Below are 17,734 nucleotides of genomic sequence, written 5' to 3' on the forward strand. Positions count from 1 at the left end.
TCTCACTCATAAGTGGGAGTTGAACAATGAGAACACATGGATACAGGGCAGGGAACATCACACAATGGGGCCTGTCAGGGCATGGGGGGCTAGGGGAAGGATAACAGTAGTAGAAATACCTAATGTAGAGGATGGGTTGATGGGTGCAGCATACCACCACAGCATGTGTATACCTAGGTAACCAACCTGCACGTTCTGTACATGTATCCCAGAACTTAAAGTATAATAATAATAATAATAAATAAAGATCTGATGTTTTGTTAAACCTGATAATTTATGTACTAGTAAAATTCTAGAATTCTAAGCATAGATTTAAACATTGCTGAAAAATTAGTTTGCGTGTTTTATGCCTTCCAGGGGACAGTTAAGTAGGCAGTATTTAATATGCCTGCTTTAGCCCCATTTGAATTGTAAGCACTCTGAGAGCATGTCTCTTAGTTGCCTTTATCCCTGGTGTCTCCCACAGTGCCCTGCTCACCTGCAGGCCTTTTTGTATTTTCTGTCCAAGTACCCTAATGGGGTGGCGCAGAATGGATTTACAGATCTGAGGATGACCTCAGCAGCTTAATCCAAGGCACCCCTCCTGAAGCCTGAAATGTCTTTGAAGTCTTATGTATTATCCTAAAATCCATTGACATTTTATATCCTACCCTACAAAATAAGTGTGTGTTACTATTTTTCTTTCCAAATTGTTGAGTAAAACTCAATGTATTTATCCTGTGACTTTGTGCTGCTAAGGCTATCACATTATTTTTTACTTGCCCCATTTCCTGAGATGGGCATTGCTCAGTTTCAGAAGGTATCAGGTGTCATTGAACACCTGATATGAAGGATGTAAAAGTTCTCTCTTTTCTGTCTAGGTGTCTATATTTTAATTGGAAGCTAGATGATATTTGCAACCTGTGGTTATCTAAAGCATTGTCAGTGAACTCACCTACTTAAGAATTCATATAAACCTTAGTTAAAAAAAAAAAAGTGTTGCAGTTTTAAATTTTTTCCTCAAAGAACAACTTTAATGTGAAGAATTATTTTTATTTTTTAAGGCATTCTAGAAATAAAATGTTCACATTATCAAAACTAGAGTGCTGTCAACTTTTAAGACATTTAATTATTTTGGAATAAAATGTGAATTTTTAGACAGAAAATGGCAAAAACTGGTATGAAAATATATCATGTTACATGTGAAATTATAACAGTTGTTAAAGAACCTATTAAGTTAATTATGTTAAATATGTAATAATTTGGTGCTAAATGAATGTGTATTATAAATTATATCAGTGAAAATCAACCATATGTGTGCTTTAATTATTAATTTTAAAGAAGAGTGAGCTCTAAGAATGAACACATCAGATGTGAGTATTCTTTTAAAAAATCAAAAAGAATTATCTAGTTGTTGTATATATGTTTTTAATGTTATGACTCTGCTCCTTTGGAATGAATGCTATTATTGCTTATCTGTATTTTTTTCCTTTTTTTCTTTAGAAAGCACAACATCAGGAAGTGTGTTTGAAAGAAGTACAAAATAGTCTTGAGAAGTCAGAAAATCAAAATGAGAGTATTAAGAATTATTTACAGTTTCTTAAAACTTCGTATGTAACAATGTTTGAATAAATTGTTAGATTTATTTTCTCTAAGTAGTAGATTTTTATTATGAGTCTAAAATGTGATTGGGTAAAAAAATAAATATACTACCAGTTATATTTTATGATTTATGGGTGATAGTATTAGAGTTTTTATGTAAAGATTTTTGAAACATAATTTATCTAACTGAAACTTTAAAATAGGATAGTTGTTACTTTTCCTTTTTGCTGGATAATTCTTATTTATCTCTGGTTTAATTTCTTTTAAAAGTAAATTGGTTTTTAGAATTTTTCTCTCACACATACACATAGAACTCCGATTAATTCTTTGTGATGTTTGTAGCCACCATTCAAGTGAATTTGTAGTGAGTCTTTGCCAATTTGATTTTAAATAATGTATATAATTGATTATATTGTGGCGATATATAAATGTAATAAAGTAAAATATTCTTAATTTTAATTTTTAATAATGGTGTAATTACATACTTTCTAAAGCTACTAAATTTTAAGTCACAGCTATTAAATACCAGCTGCTAATGACAGGTGAAAACGTGGTCATGCATTGTTTCTTTATAAAGAACAGACATTCAGGCTGTCTTCAATTTGTAGTCTCTTTTATTCATTTTATACTAATGATTATCTGATATTATTATTATTATTTTAGGCATTCTAAAGCCCCTTAGTTAAATAAAAGATTAAAGGAGAACAACTTATCCCACCTTTCCATGGCCAACTCACATGGAGATGATCAAAATAAGCACTCTTAACATCAAGAAGCTTTAAAATAAGGTCTTTAGTATTGAGATGAAGTTGTCCAAGTTGACAAAGAACTTGTTTGCTATGATCTCCCACTGTGTGTGCCAAGGCAGGATACTCTAAAAGGGGATGGACGTGGTTTACAAAGGATCAAGTAATAATGACTCCTCTTGGACAATGACTTTAGATCTGTTAATTCAAAGGAACACTCAGGTCTTAAAAGATCTCTAAAAAAGGCAGGTTTTGAACTACACAGTTCCAGCCTATGAACAGACATATCTCTTTAAGATGTTTTATGCTTTTTTCTGATCAGAGTTGAGGGCCTGGTCCCCACTTATCCCCTCACTTTTAAGACTGTCATACCATCCACAGATGCTTACTTTCTAGTGACCCAATTGCTTCATAGTATTTTTCTTAAAATAGCAAAATACAGAGTGTCAGAACTGGCCACATTTTTTACCCAACAATTGCTAACAAGATTAGTGTCACTTTTTAAAAAAATCATAGTACTCATGGTACTAAAAACATACCTGACCCTTGCAGCCGTTTCTTTATCTCCTAATACAAAGGGAGCCTCAAGAAATGCCCACATGAAAGGAAAGCAAAGCTCTTGAGTTTTACTCACTAAACTGTAAGCTCCTTAAGGGCTGAAATATATCTTAGTCATATAAATATCTAGGTACTCAGTTGATGTTTGTGGATAGATGGACAGATGTTGAAAGAAGCAGGTATTCATACTCCTGTTTTAGATATGAAAAATGTAAGCAAAAAGGGTTAACTACTATGGCTGTGGTATGAAACATAAGTTTAAAGTTGGCATTTAAATTCAAGTCTACAATATTAAAGTTCTATGTACAGTGCTGTTTTCCCACTGTAGCAGCAGCCCAGCAGTAGCGCTGCTATGATTGATTAGGCATTTGCTATGTTGCAGAGTTAATACTTGTGATAATATATTAACTTGTTTAATTTTCAGGAAACTAAGACATGGAAAGGTTAGGTAACTTGCCCAAGGTCGCACAGCTAGTAAGTGGCAGACGTCCAGAGTCGCTGCTCTGCTCTTAACTCTCACCATACTACCTCTGTATCCATTTCATAAATAAAGATAGTGGTTTCTTTTAACAGTAATGCATTTGTCTTACCCATGAATACCTCCTTTCTCATATTTTTAATTTTTTATTGTGACCAAAATAATTTGTGCTTATGGCATTTAAAAATTGGTGCCTGCAGCTTTAGATGGACTGTGGATGAAAAGACTACCACAGAGTTCCTAAGGTTGGTATTTAGCTCCTAGTGACACAACATGACAAAGGAAAGTTGCTGAATGCTAGAATTTAACAATCTCTGCTTAATACTGTTTCCGTGTGAAGCATTAGGTACACACATTGGGCTTACTGGTATGTGACATAAATTCAATGTCAGTGAGGTCCTTGAGCCAGAAAGCCCATTTCCCCACAGTACTAAAAGATCTGCACGATTTTCCCTTTAACTTTGATATTCAGGGCCTCAAGACTTTCTAAGTTGTAAATGTTTTATTCCATTATCTATGTTACTATTACTTCTCATGTTCCTTTCCTCTTTAGTTGGCCTCCTGGATATGACCTCCATGCAGCTTTGTCTTTTCCCTCAGGTTATCTACACTGGCTCTCTTATGAGGTATTTCCTCCAGCGATTTTTCTGACCACTAATGTTATTTTCAAAGTCAGTCATTCTCTTTTTCTGTTGGATGTTGAACTTTTAATTAAGAAATCGTGGTATTTTTTAGTTTCTGAAAATCTTTTTTTAATTCTATAATTCCATGATATTTTTCATTAAAATTCTCCTCTGTCTCTTCCATTGGTTCTGCTTCAGTAGACATCTGTCTTATTTCTGTTCCGCCGGTCTTCTTTCTTCCCATGCCCCGTAAATGAATTTAACTTTTCCTGGCCTACTCAAGCTGTGGTTTCCTCAGCATCTGCCAGCACCTTGTGCACATCTCTTGGGCAGTAGCAAACTAAGTGGTAAGAGATGCGGTGACTTCATTTCTCATGGACCTGTGAGACCTCTTACCATCTGATAACTTTCTGTGAGGAGCTGTTTAACTCCCAGACCTTTTCAGTCTCAAGCAGCAGTTCCTTCCCAACTACAAGATTGGAAAGCCCTTCACTAGAGAGCCCCTTAAAGGTTTTCTGAGGCCAGCAGGTCTGTTGCAGCAAATGGCAAGTGAAGTCCTCTTAGGAAGTGAGTCACAGCAGGGTCTGTAGTTGGAAAAACACACAGCAATTTAAAGAATGAATTTGATCTATCTCTGCTGGCTTGTAGTTTATTCGTTATATTTAGGTGAAAAAAAGTCACAAAATCATGTTTATTTTTGTAATTAAACACCTCTCTGTATATAGGTTCACATGTGTTGGTATGCACATGGAGAAAGGAATAGAAACCTATACACCTGATATGGTTTGATTCTGTGTCCCCAACCAAATCTCATCTCAAATTGTAATCCCCATGTGTTGGAGGAGAGGCCTGGTGGGAGGTGATTGGATCATGGGGGCACATTTCCCCCTTGCTGTTCTCTGGATAGTGAATGAGTTTTCATGAGATATAATGATTTAAAAGTGTGTGGCAGTTCCCCCCTCACTCTCTCAGTCCTCCTCCTGCTCTGCCATGGTAAGACGTGCTTACTTCCCCTTTGCTTTCCACCATAATTGTAAGTTTCCTGAGGCCTCGTCGTCATGTTTCCTGTTAAGCCTGTGGAACTGACTCAAACTCAAATCAGCAAGATAAAAATAATCCCATTAAAAAGTGGACAAAGGATATGAACAAATTCTCAAAAGAAGATATACAAATGACCGACAAACATATGAAAAAAAATGCTCAACATCACTAATTGTCAGGGAAATGCAAATTAAAACCACAATGAGATACCACCTTACTACTGCAAGAATGGCCATAATCAAAAAAATCAAAAAAGAATAGATGTTGGCATGGATGTGGTGAAAAGGGAACACTTCTACACTGCTGGTAGAAATGTAAACTAGTAAAACCACTATGGAAAATAGGATGGAGAGTCCTTAAAGAACTAAAAATAAAACTACCATTTCATCAGCAATCCCACTACTGGGTATCTGCCCAAAGGAAAAGAAGTCATTATGTGAAAAATATACTGCATATGCTTGTTTATAGCAGCACAGTTTGCAATTGCAAAAATATGGAACCAGCCTAAATGCCTGTCAACCAATGAGAGGATAAAGAAAATGTGGTACATATACACTGCTCAGTCACAAAAAGGAAAAAAATCACAGCATTCACAGCAACCTGGATGGAGTGGGAGACCATTATTCTAAGTGAAGCAACTCAGAAATAGAAAACCAAATATCATATATTCTCACTCATAAGTGGGAGCTAAGCTATGAGGATACAAAGGCATAAGAATGATATAATGGACTTTGGGGACTCTGGAAAAGGGTTGGGGGGAGGGGAGGGATAAAAGACTACACAATGGGTATAGTGTAAACTGCTCGGGTGATGAGTACACCAAAATCTCAGAAATCACCACTAACGAACTTACCCATGTGACCAAACACCACCTGTTCCCCAAAAACTATTGAAATTTTAAAAAAAGAAATAATTTTATTGTAATGTCAAGGAAAACTTCTTGAATGTCACCTGAATGTAATCCTAAAACTCATTTTTGTCTATAAAATTTGCTTTAACTTCTATGGACAAACACAGTTAATCACCTTAAAACTTCATAAATTTGCATTTCCAGGCTAGAAGTATAACTTGATTTCACTATTTTGAGCTTGTTTTATTTGAAATTTTTTATTTTAGCCTTTCTGATAGTATACATGTGGTAGTGTAAGCATTTCAAGAAATAAGAATTTTAATTTCAAATGACTCACGGTAAAACACCAAGCACAATACTGTATGGTATATTGGATACTCAAAGACTTCTTTCTTTTTCCTGCCTGACATAGAAAGAAATTTTAGAAATTAATAAAAATGTGAATTCCAACAATAAAATATCGAAGGATATGAACAGACAATTCACAAGAGAAGAATCACCAATGGCCAATAATCATGTTTATAAGATATTCAGATTAATTAGTAAGGGAATGTAAAGTAAAACTAATCTTTTTTATTATTTTTGTCTAAAATAATTTTAAATCATTAATTCCTAGTATTGAAAAGATGAGATAAAATGAAGATTTTCTCATATTACCAATGGAGCTTATTGTTTCTTTATCTGGGTACCACACAATATATTAACTATAACTCTATTGTTAAATAATTGCATTTCCCAAGATTGGCAAAAGAAATCTCCAAATGTTGGGATATTAGAAAGATAATTAGGAAAAAGGCTGGGCTCAGTGGCTCACGCCTATAATCCTAGCACTTTGGGAGGCCAAGGTGGGTAGATCACCTGAGGTCAGGAGTTCGAAACCAGCCCGGCCAAAGTGGTGAAACCCCGTCTCTACTAAAAATATAAAAATTAGTAAGGCACGGTGGCAAGCTCCTGTAATCCCAGCTACTCAGGAGGCTGAGGCAGGAGAATCACTTGAACCCGGGAGACAGAGGTTGCAGTGAGCAGAGATCACGCCACTCCAACCTAGGTGACAGAACAAGACTCCGTATTGAAAAAAAAAAAGAAAAAGCTATTTAGGGAAAAAACCCAACTGACTAGAAATTAAAAATACTTATAAATAATATTAAATAGATAAAAATAGATTTTTGGAGGGAGAAAATGGCAGATAGGAGGCAGGACTAACTTGCAGCTACCACTTGGGCAGACGGAGCAACATGTGGGGTCCCACATCATGAGCTTTTGCTCCGGTAACTACCACAGGAACATACCAGGAATGCTGAGAGAATCCACAGACCCTTTGAAGGAGGTTTGCTGGGTTGCTGCTACAAGCTCAGTGGGACAGCTGAGGAACTGTGAATTGGCTTTTTTTCTCAGCTGGGAGGCTTGTAGCCTGAGGCAAGTTCTCAACCCTGCTCACGGGCTGCCTGGAAATAAACTTGGTGCTATTATGGGGACAAAGTGGGAGTGAGACTGGCCTTTCAGGCTGTGGGCTGCATGGAAGTTGGGTGAGGCCTGTGGCTGCTGCCTTTCCCCCACTTCCCTGGTGATCTGTGTGACACAGCAGAGGCAGCCATAATCCTCCAGAGAACATAACTCCATTGGCCTGTGAATCACACTCCCAACCCCTACAACAGCAGCAGCAGCAAGCCCTGCCAAGGAGAGTCTGAGCTCAGACATGCCCAACCCTGCCCCTACCCCCCACCCCATAGTCTTTCTCTACTTGCCCTGGTAGCCAAAGACAAATGACATAATCTCCTAGGAGCTCTATGGCTCTGCCTACTGGCTTGATCCTTCCTATACTACTGCAGCTGATGTGCTCTTCAAAGTGCCACCTTCTGGCTGGAGGCCAACCAACAAAACCAGCACTCTTAAAAATACAACCAAGGACCCTCACAGAGTCCACTTCACTCCCCTGCTACCTCCACCAAAGTAGCTGTTGGTATCTGCAGCTAAGAGAGTTGAAGATGGATCACATCACAGGACTCCTTGCAGACACTCCCCAGTACCAGCCTGGAGCCTGGTAGCTCCACTGGGTGGCTAGATCCAGAAGAGAAATAACAATCACTGTAGTTTGGCTCTCAGGAAGCCACATCCCTAGGGGAAAAAGGAAAGCACCACATCAAGGGGGCACACCCATGGAACAAAATAATCTGAACAGCAGTCCATGTGTCACAGATCTTCCCTCTGATGTAGTCTACCCAAATAAGAAGGAATCAGAAAAACAATTTGGGAAATATGACAAAACAAGGTTCTTTAACACCCCCCCCCCCCCCAGCAATGGATCCAAACCAGGATAAAAATCTCTAAATTGCCAGAAAAAGAATTCAGAAGGTCAACTGTTAAGCCAATAAAGGATGCACCAGAAAAAAGTGAAATCCAACTTAAAGAAAAAAAAAAAAAAAGATACAGAATACAAACGGAAAAAATCTCTAGTGAAATAGATAGCATAAATAAAAAACAATCACATCTTCTGGAAATGAGGGACATACCCAGAGAATTGCAAAATGCACTGAAAAGTCTCAGCAACAGAATTGAACAAGTAGAAGAAAAAACTTCAGAGCTCAAAGACAAGGCTTTGAATTTATCTAATCCAACAAAGAAAAAGAAAAAAGAACTTAAAAAAATGAAGAAGCCTCCAAGAAGTTTGGGATTATCTTAAATGACCAAACTTAAGAATAATTGGTGTTCCTAAGGAAGAAGAGAACTCTAAAAGTTTGGAAAACATATTTGAGGGTATAGTTGAGGAAAACTTCCCTGGCCTTGCTAGAGATCTAGACATCCAAATACAAGAAGCTCAAAGAACACCTAGGAAGTTCATTGCAAAATGATTATCACCTAGGCACATAGTCATCAGGTTATCTAAAGTCAAGAGGAAATAAAGAATCTTAAGAGCTGTGAGGCAAAAACATCAAGTAACCTATAAAGGAAAAACCTATCAGATTAACAGCAGATTAGATTTCCCAGCAGAAAGCCTACAAGCTAGAAGGGACAGGGATCCTATCTTTAGCATCCTTAAACAAATCAGTTATCAGTTAAGAATTTCGTATCTAGCAAAACTAAGCTTCATAAATAAGGAAAGATACGGTCTTTTTCAGACAAACAAATGCTGAGAGAATTGCCACTACCAAGCCAGCACTGCAAGAATGGCTAAAAGGAGCTTTAAATCTTGAAACAAATCTCCAAAATACAGCAAAATAGAATCTCCTTAAGCATAAATCTTACAGAACCTATAAAACAACAACATAATGAAAAAAAAAAAAGGTATTCAAGCAACAAATAGCACAATGGATGGAATGGTACCTCACATCTCAATAGTAATATTGAATGTAAATGGCCTAAATGCTCCACTTAAAAGATACAGAATGCTGGCAGAATGGATAAGAATTCATCATTCAAGTATCTGCTATCTTCAAAAGACTCACCTGACACATAAGGATTCACATAAACTTAAGGTAAAGGTGTAGAAAAAGGTATTCCATGCAAATGGACACCAAAAATGGGCAGGTGTAGCTATTCTTATATCAGACAAAACAAACTTTAAAGCAGCAGCAGTTAAAAACGACAAAGAGGGACATTATGTAATGATAAAAGGAGTAGTCCAACAGGAAAATATAATCCTAAATATATATGCACTGAACACCAGAGCTCCCAAATTTATAAAACAATTACTATTAGACCTAAGAAGGGAGATAGACAGCAACACAATAGTAGTGGGGGATGTCAGTATTCTACTGATAGCACTAGACAGGCCCTCATGACAGAAAGTCAACAGAGAAACAATGGACTTAAACTGTACCCTACAACAAATGGACTTAACAGATATTTACAGAACATTCTACCCAACAACTGAAAAATATATATTCTGTTCATCAGCACATGGGATGTTCTCCAAGACAGACCACATGGCAGGCCACAAAACAAGTCTCAACCAATTTAAGAAAATTGAAATTATAGCAAGTACTCTGTCAGACCACAGTGAAATAAAATTTGATATCAAATCCAAAAGGAACCCTCAGAACCATGAAAATACATGGAAATTAAATAACCTGCTCCCAAATGATCATTGGGTCAACAATGAAATCAAGATGGAAATTTAAAAAATTATTTAACTGAACAAGAATAGTGACACAACCTGTCAAAACCTCTGGGATACAGCAAAGGTGGTGCTAAGAGGAACGTTCGTAGCATTAAGAGCTTATGTCAAAAAGTCTGAAAAAGCATAAATAGACAATCTAAGGTCATTCCTCAATGAGCTAGAGACACTTCTTTTCCCAGAGGAAAAGAAGTCATTATATGAAAAAGATACCTGCACACACATGTTTATAGCAGAACAATTTGCAATTGCAAAAATATGGAACCAGCCCAAATGCCGATCAATCAGCAACTGGATGAAGAAAATGTGTGTACATATGTGTGTGTGTGTGTCTGTCTGTGTGTGTGTGTGTGTGTAGATAGATAGATGATAGGTAGACCATGGAATACTACTCAGCAATAAAAAGGAACAAAATAATGCTTTTACAGCAACCTAGGTGGAATTGGAGACTACTATTCTAAGTGAAGTAACTCAGAGATGGAAAACCAAACGTCATACGTTCTCACGCATAAGTGGGAGCTAAGCTATGAGGATGCAAAGGCATAAGAAAGATACAATGGAATGTGGGGACTCTGGGGAAAGGGTGGGAGAGGGGTGAGGGATAGAAGACTACACATTGGGCACAGTGTACACTGCTCAGGTGATAGGTGCCCCAAAATCTCAGAAATCACGATTAAAGAACTTACTCATGTAACCAAACCACTGGTTCCACAAAAACCTATATTGAAATAAAAAATAATAATAAATGTTAGAACCAGGAACTATTAAATAAATCCAAAAATATTTTGGACTAAATTATAATGAAAATATGACACATTAAAACTTGTAAGATAGAATTAATCAGTGGTTAGAGAGAAATTTATATAAATATATATCAGAAGGAAAATGACTATAAATCAGTATTCTACAATTCCACCTTAAAAAACTAGAAAAGCTACTCGGGAGCCTGAGGCAGGAGAAGGGAATGAACCCGGGAGGTCGAGCTTGCAGTGAGTCCAGATCATGCCACTGCACTCTAGTCTGGGTGACAGAGTGAGACTCCATCTCAAAAAAAAAAAAAAAAAAAAAACCTAGGAAAGAATCCCCCCCAAGCCAGATTAGAAGGAAGAAAATATTAAAGATAACACAAACTAATAAATTAAAAAACATATACAGAGAAACTTAGGTCAAAAGTTAATTCTTTGAAGATTAGTAAATTCATTAAGGAAAACAGAGAAATTATTGATATTACAAATGAAAAGGAGGATGTCGCTGCTGATCTTATATTGATAGGAAGTTTGGAGCAACATTATGCCAATAAGTTTGAAAACTTACATGAAATTGGAAAACTCCTGAAAGAACACAGCATACCAAAACTTATAGAAGAAATAACATTGGAATAGTGTAATATTAATTGAATAAATAAAAATTATTAAAGAGACCTGTAAGGTTCTTGTATCTGTTCGAACCCCGAGAGCGCGCCAACAGACAACGAGGCGGTGTGGAGCAACATGCTGTTTTAATGAGCGCCTGGGTGCAGGAGGGCTGAGGCCTAAAATGGTGTCAGCCCCAGGTGAGGACAGGGTAGAAGTTTTATGGTCTCCTGTAAACAGAAAGTGTCCTAGTCTGATGTAACTGCTACGCTGTACCTGGATGTCCTGTTTCTCTTAAGGGGTACCTGTCGTCCAGCCAGGGTAGGTATTTTCTGGCAGGCTCTCTTCCTGCTTCTGCTATCTTGCTGACGCCTGCTGCTGACACAAGTGGCCTTGCACCTTGGGACTGGGCCTGAGAAGGGAGGAGCTCCTTAAGCTTTCAGGCCCCAGGGAGAATCTTACATTCCTGTGTATTTGGTTATAGAAAAGGAAAAAGGGACGACTTTCTCAATAACTACTTCAGGCATGACATAGGGGTGACATGGGCACCTTGGAAAAAGAAAAACTTAATTTTGGGGGTATTCTTGAGAGATGGGTTGGTATCTATTGTGTCGTAGTAGCAGGAGAATTGTCTGGATTGTCTGTTGGTTAACTGTAGTTTCAACAAGAGTTTTAATGGCTTTTATTATCAGTGGGATAACACAGGGGAGAAACAGGGGAGCCCAGTGATAAAGATTATTGTCACTACCAGCATTTTAAATTCTCCTAAATTAGAGAACCACCCACCTAGAAGGTTTGTTGGGTCCCATCCCTTCCAGGTTTGGACTGGTACATGGGCTATTTTTCTGATGTTTGAAGCAATTTCTAGAACCACTTTTTTGTTATCGTCTATGTTAAGATAGCAATTGGAGATATTAAATTTACCACAGACTCCACCCTTTTCTGCTAATAAGTAGTCTAGTGCTAGCTTGTTTTGATAAATTGCCACGTGCATTTTGTTGTTGTGCGAGCATTTCCAGGGCTGAGGTAGTTTGGTTAGTGATTAGTTCTAGAACAGCATGTAGTCTAATTATTCTATTTAACATATATATAGGAGTGCGATAACCCCATAAACCATCCTCAGTCCAAGTGGCAGGACCGTAATATTTGATGATTCTTTGTGGAGGCCATTTGTCCCCTTGCCATCTTTGGCTTCCTCCTACCTTTAAGGATCATTTTTCTTTGTTTAGATTATTATATACAGGGACTCCGAGGGTATTGCCTGCTATTAATGTTTTGGAAGAGGGAGTAGCCTTGGGGGTGAGCTTGACCCTTGTGCGATGGATCCAGTGGGGGTGTCCTTGGACTCTCACTGTAGTTGGCGTGCTGAGTATCACAGTGTAGGGGTCTGTCCACTTAGGTTGTAGCTTTTGGTGAGGGCTGGCTTGGCAGATAAACATGTCTGTGCCTGCAAAACAGTTATGGTGAGAGGACAAGGAGGTGTCAACAGGGAGAGGCATGGCCTTATTTGCTGCTTCACGAATGAAAGACCATGTCTGGATTAAGGAGGGGAAGTAATTCCCGAGTGGCTCAGAGTTTGGTAAGGGTGGAGGCCCCAAGACAAAAGTTCGGCCATACATGATTTCAAAGGGACTATACAAAGAGGGTGGTTTTGGTGTTGTGCGAAGTCTCATGAGGGTGAAAGGGAGATTTTTTTGTCCACAACTGGCAGGTTTCTAGAGCCAGCTTGGTGAGTTGCACTTTAAGGACAGAGTTAATTTTTTCAACTTTGCCTCAAGATTGAGGCTTATAGGGTGTGTGGAGAATCTGCTTTATTCTTAAGGATGTAGAGACACCTTGGGTAATTTGGCTGATGAAGGCAGGCCTGTTATTGGACTGGATAGATGTTGGGAGCCTGAAACAGGGAATTATATGCATGATGAGTTTGTGTGACGACACTTGCACCTTCTTAAGTTTTGGGGAACACTTCTACTTACCTGGAGAAAGTACAGGCAAAGACTAGAAGATAGTGGAGCCATTTATTGGGCAGCATGTGAGTGAAATCTACTTGCCAATCTTACCTGGGTACCTGGCCCTGGGCTTGGTGGGTTGGAAAAGGCTGCAGCCGGAGGGAGCCCAGGGGTGACACTGAGTGGCAGATAGAGGAGGACTGGGTAATCTCTCAAACATCACTGGAAAGGTGAGGACAAGTGAGAATAGGATGGAGAAGTTGCAAGAGAGGTTTGTAACCAACATGGAAATCGTTGTGGAGGCTTTGTAGGTAAGGAAGATTTTGAGAGTAAGGAAGAATAATACGCCCTTCCTTAACATACCATGGTCCTTGCTTTTGAAGGTTTTGGGCTCAGAAGTCCTTCTTTTCTTCTGAGGAGTAAAGAAACCGGTCTTGCATGGGTTGTAGGGCTACTTGTTTGGCAACCTGATCTGCTAGCGCATTTCCAGCCGATATAGGATTGTCTGGGGTTTGGTGGCCGCTGCAGTGAATGATGGCAACTTTCTGTGGGAGGCTGGCAGCTTGAAGGAGCTTGCTGATGAGAGAGTCATTTATGACAGGGGTGTTTTTTGTAGTTAGGAAACCCCGTTCTTTCCAGATGGATGAGTGTGAGTGCACTATGTGGAACGCATCATGAGAATTTGAATATATGTTCATCTGTTGTCTGGCTGCTAGAGCAAGAGCTTGAGTGAGGGTGATGAGTTCAGCTTTTTGGGAGGTGGTTCCTAGGGGGAGCAGATTGGCTTCAATAGTCTGGGGGGTGACACTATAGCATAGCCAGCATGCTAGCATCCTTGATGTAGGAAGGAGTTGCCATTTAGAAACCAATTACATCTGGAAGGGGCTGGTATATGAGGTTTGGAAAAGGTATAAGAAAGGTTTGAATAGTGTTCACACAGAAGCGCGTAGAGTCTTGGGTGGTTGTAGCTTCAGGTAAGAGCGTGGCTGGGTTTAGACGGGAGCTGGTTAGCATGGTGATTTGGGGAATTTTTATGAATAGAGCATACAGTTGGAGGAACTGTAGGGCAGAGATGAGACTTAGTACACTGTGGTAAGCTAGCATGTCTTTGATGTTATGGGTTGAACAAACTGTTAGGTTGGCATGAAGAGAGAGTTTTAGGCTTTTAAGGGTGAGGACAGCAGCTGCTGCCAATGCTCGGAGGCAGGCTTCAAGCTGTTTGGAGAGGTAGGCAATAACCTGGAGGGTGGGTCCCTTAGACTGGGTTAGAACACCTAGTGTAACTCCACGCGTTGGTCGGTATAGAGGGAGAAAGGTTTGGTGAGTTCTGGGAGAGTGAGGATGAGGGCTGAGGTGACAGCCTTCTGGAGTAGACACAAAGATTGGGTAACAGGCTGTGCAGGTTTTAAAGGCTCATGGAAAGGTCCTTTAGCAGCTTGGTATAACGGTTTGGCAAGTAGAGCAAAGGAGGGAACCCGGAGCCTAAAATATCCCTCTAGTTCTAGAAAAGAGAGAATTTCTTGCTTAGTTTGCAGAGGCAGGAAGGACTGGAGGAAGGATATGCAGTCCGTTGTGAGCCTTCAGGTTTGCGGGGTAAGAGCTAGGCCTAGATAGGTGACTGAGGGGGTGCATATATGTGTGCTTTCTTAGGAGAGACCTGATACCCCTGTTCGGCCAAGAAGTTTAAAAGAGAGATGGTATGGGCGTTGCAGTCTCATTGAGAGGGGCTACATAGGAGCAGATGATTAACATGGATGGTTTTAGGGATCAGGTACAGAGGTCTTGAGCAAGGCCCTGTCCAAGAAGGTGGGGGCTGTCTCTAAAACCTTGAGGTAGTATACACAGGTGAGCTGACGTGAAAGGTGGGTGTCAGCGTTTTTCCACATGAAGGCAAAGAGGTTTTGGGAATCAGGGTGTAATGGAATTGTGAAAAAAAAAGCATCCTTTAGGAGAAAAATGGGTGGTATTGGAGGGAACTGTGGAAAGTAAAGTATATGGATTAGGAACTATTGGACATACTGGGAGTACAGCTTGGTTAATGAGCCTGAGGTCCTGGACTAATTGATAAGTTCCATCTGGCTTTTTAACAGGTAGAATTGGTGTGTGAAAGGGAAATTTGTTGGGCGGAGTAGGTGACTGGTGAGGAGGCCAGAAATGATAGGCTTTACGCCTATGAGAGCTGATTGAGGGATGGGACACTGCTTCTGTGATAGGAACTGGGTGGTCTCTTTAAAGGTAAGGCAGAGGGGGGTGTGGTGTTTTGTGACTGAGGGTCTGGAAGTATCCTAAACAGCAGCGTTAACTACGAATTGGGGATAAGGAAAAGTTGCATGCTTTAAGGTAGGAGGTTGGAGGAGTAGAAGAAAGTTAGAAGCCCCGGAGGGGTCTGGGTTGATGCATTGGGTACTATGGGGAACGTGGAAATGGATAGTGTGGAGTTTTGAAAGGATATCTCTGCCTAGGAGCGGAGTTGGGCATAAGGGCAGGACTCAGATAGAGTGAGTGAAGGAAAAGGTGTGCAGGGAGCAGAAAAGTGAAGGGGTGGCTTGGGGTTTTGAGACTTGTCCATCAATTCCCACAACAGAGACTTGGGAGGACTGGGTGGATTCTGAAAAATAAGGTAAAGCAGAGTAGGTTGTCTGATATTAATAATTAAAAAAAAAAAAACCATACTGGCCTACCTGTCACCATCAGGGTTACCCTTGGCTCAGATGGAGCAATGGTAGTTGCCAGGGCATCCATTCCAGGGCACCATCAGTCTTCAGTGGCAAGGCCAATGAGATTCAAGTAGGAGGTTTTGGCTGGCTTAGGAAGGGGTGGTCCTTGCAGGGGCTGCTGACAGTCCAACCTCCTGTGGGGTCCTCTGCAGAGGGGACACGGCCTGGTGGGCTTACCTGGGTTTGGGCATTGTCTGGACTAGCGGCCTTCATTGCCGCACTTCAAACAGGCGCCAGGTGGAGGTGGATTTCTAAGAGACTTCCTTGTGGAGCTGCAGCCCCGTGGGCCTGCAGGGCCCCTGATGGTGGAATCAAGCATTTGAAACTCTGCCTGTTTTTGCCTTTTACTTTCCTCATTATGATTGATAAAGACTTTGAAGGCTAAATTAAGAAGGTCTCGTTCTGGGGTGTGAGGGCTGTCACCAAGCTTCTGAAGCTTGTACTGAATATCGGGAGTGGATTGGGAGATGAATCGAAGGTTTAAGATAGTAGTTCCTTCTGGGCTGGCTGGGTCTAGGTTGGTATTTTTTCTCATGGCTTCAGTTAAACCAGAGAGAAAAAAGGCTGGGTTTTTGTTAGGACCTTGGGTGATTTCTGAAAGTTTTTTATAGTTTACCACTTTATGGGCACCCTTTTTGAGTCCTGCAAGGAGACACACAATCATGTGGTCTTGATGGCGGTGTCCAGAGGCCCTGTCTTGATAATCCTAGTGGGGGTCCTGGTTGGGGACTGCCTCTGCAACAGTAGGCTGGGCAGGAGCTTGGTGATGAATTGTATTAGCATGTGCCTGAGCTAGGGTCCAGATATGGTCTTGGCCTTCTGGGGGAAGGGTGGAAGAGAGGATAACGCAGAGGTCATGCCAGGTTAGTTCATAAGACTGGGTGAGGTACTAAAACTCTCTAATATAAGAGGTAGGGTCTTCTGGAAATGAACTGAGTCTTTTGTTAATTTGAGAGAGATCAGTGAGGGAGAAGGGAATGTGAACTGTAATAATACCTTCAGTTCCTGCTACTTCCCGAAGTGGGCACTCTAGCACCTGCACTGAAGTAAGGGTGCGGTATGGGCCAAAGGTGGTGCCCAAGCGAGTGTGGGCAGGAGAGAAGGAAGAAGTTGAAAGTGGTTCCTGCTGAGGGTTTGAAGGGGGAGGGGGGATGAGTTAACAGGCAGTGAAGGCTAGATAGGGGCAAAAGGTGGCAAGATGGGTTTATAAGCTTCAGGAGAGGGTGGTGGGGGAGGAGAATGGGTACAGGCAATACTAGAATTGTCCTGAGGAGGGGACGGTGTAGGAAAAGAAGTGGATACTGCTGATTGAGAAGATGGCAGCTGGGAAGATGGTAGCTGAGAAGATAAGGAGGAGGCTTGGGCGGTTAAAGAAGACAGTTCAGAGAAAGAGATAGGGGCTGGGAGGGGTGGACAGCAGTCAGCTGGATTGAATGAGGAAAAAGAGGTAGGGTCAGGAGGAGAAAGGTGATCAGGGCAGCAAGAATGGCGGAGAAGGATTTGAACAGGTGAGCGAGAATTGCAGAGGTTGAGTTGTGATCTGAGTGCAAAAAGCCCTGGACGTAAGGAATTTTTCCCTATTTCTCCAGTCGTCAGCAATAATTATTTAAATCAGTTAAAATTGTAAAGTCGAATGTTTCATTTGTGGGTCATTTGGACCCATTATCCAATTCGTATTGTGGCCAGATTGAATTGCAAAAAATGACAAGGCGCTTAGGGTGGATA

At 40.3% G+C, this 17,734-nt stretch overlaps 1 protein-coding gene across 3 annotated transcripts in view; it reads left to right on the forward strand.

The window, feature by feature from the left end:
- Window positions 1–2,040, forward strand: part of ODF2L (outer dense fiber of sperm tails 2 like) — a 47,580-nt gene extending 45,540 nt beyond the window's left edge. For all 3 annotated transcript variants that reach the window (XM_073007143.1, XM_073007142.1, XM_073007144.1), the window contains one exon: window positions 1,483–2,040. In XM_073007143.1, coding sequence (XP_072863244.1) covers window positions 1,483–1,611 — 129 coding nt within the window. In that variant the 3' untranslated portion in view covers window positions 1,612–2,040. The remainder of the gene's footprint in view (window positions 1–1,482) is intronic.
- The last annotated feature ends 15,694 nt before the right edge of the window (window positions 2,041–17,734 follow it).

This window comes from Chlorocebus sabaeus, chromosome 20 (genome assembly GCF_047675955.1).
Source record: "Chlorocebus sabaeus isolate Y175 chromosome 20, mChlSab1.0.hap1, whole genome shotgun sequence".
NCBI classification, from domain to species: Eukaryota; Metazoa; Chordata; class Mammalia; order Primates; family Cercopithecidae; genus Chlorocebus; species Chlorocebus sabaeus.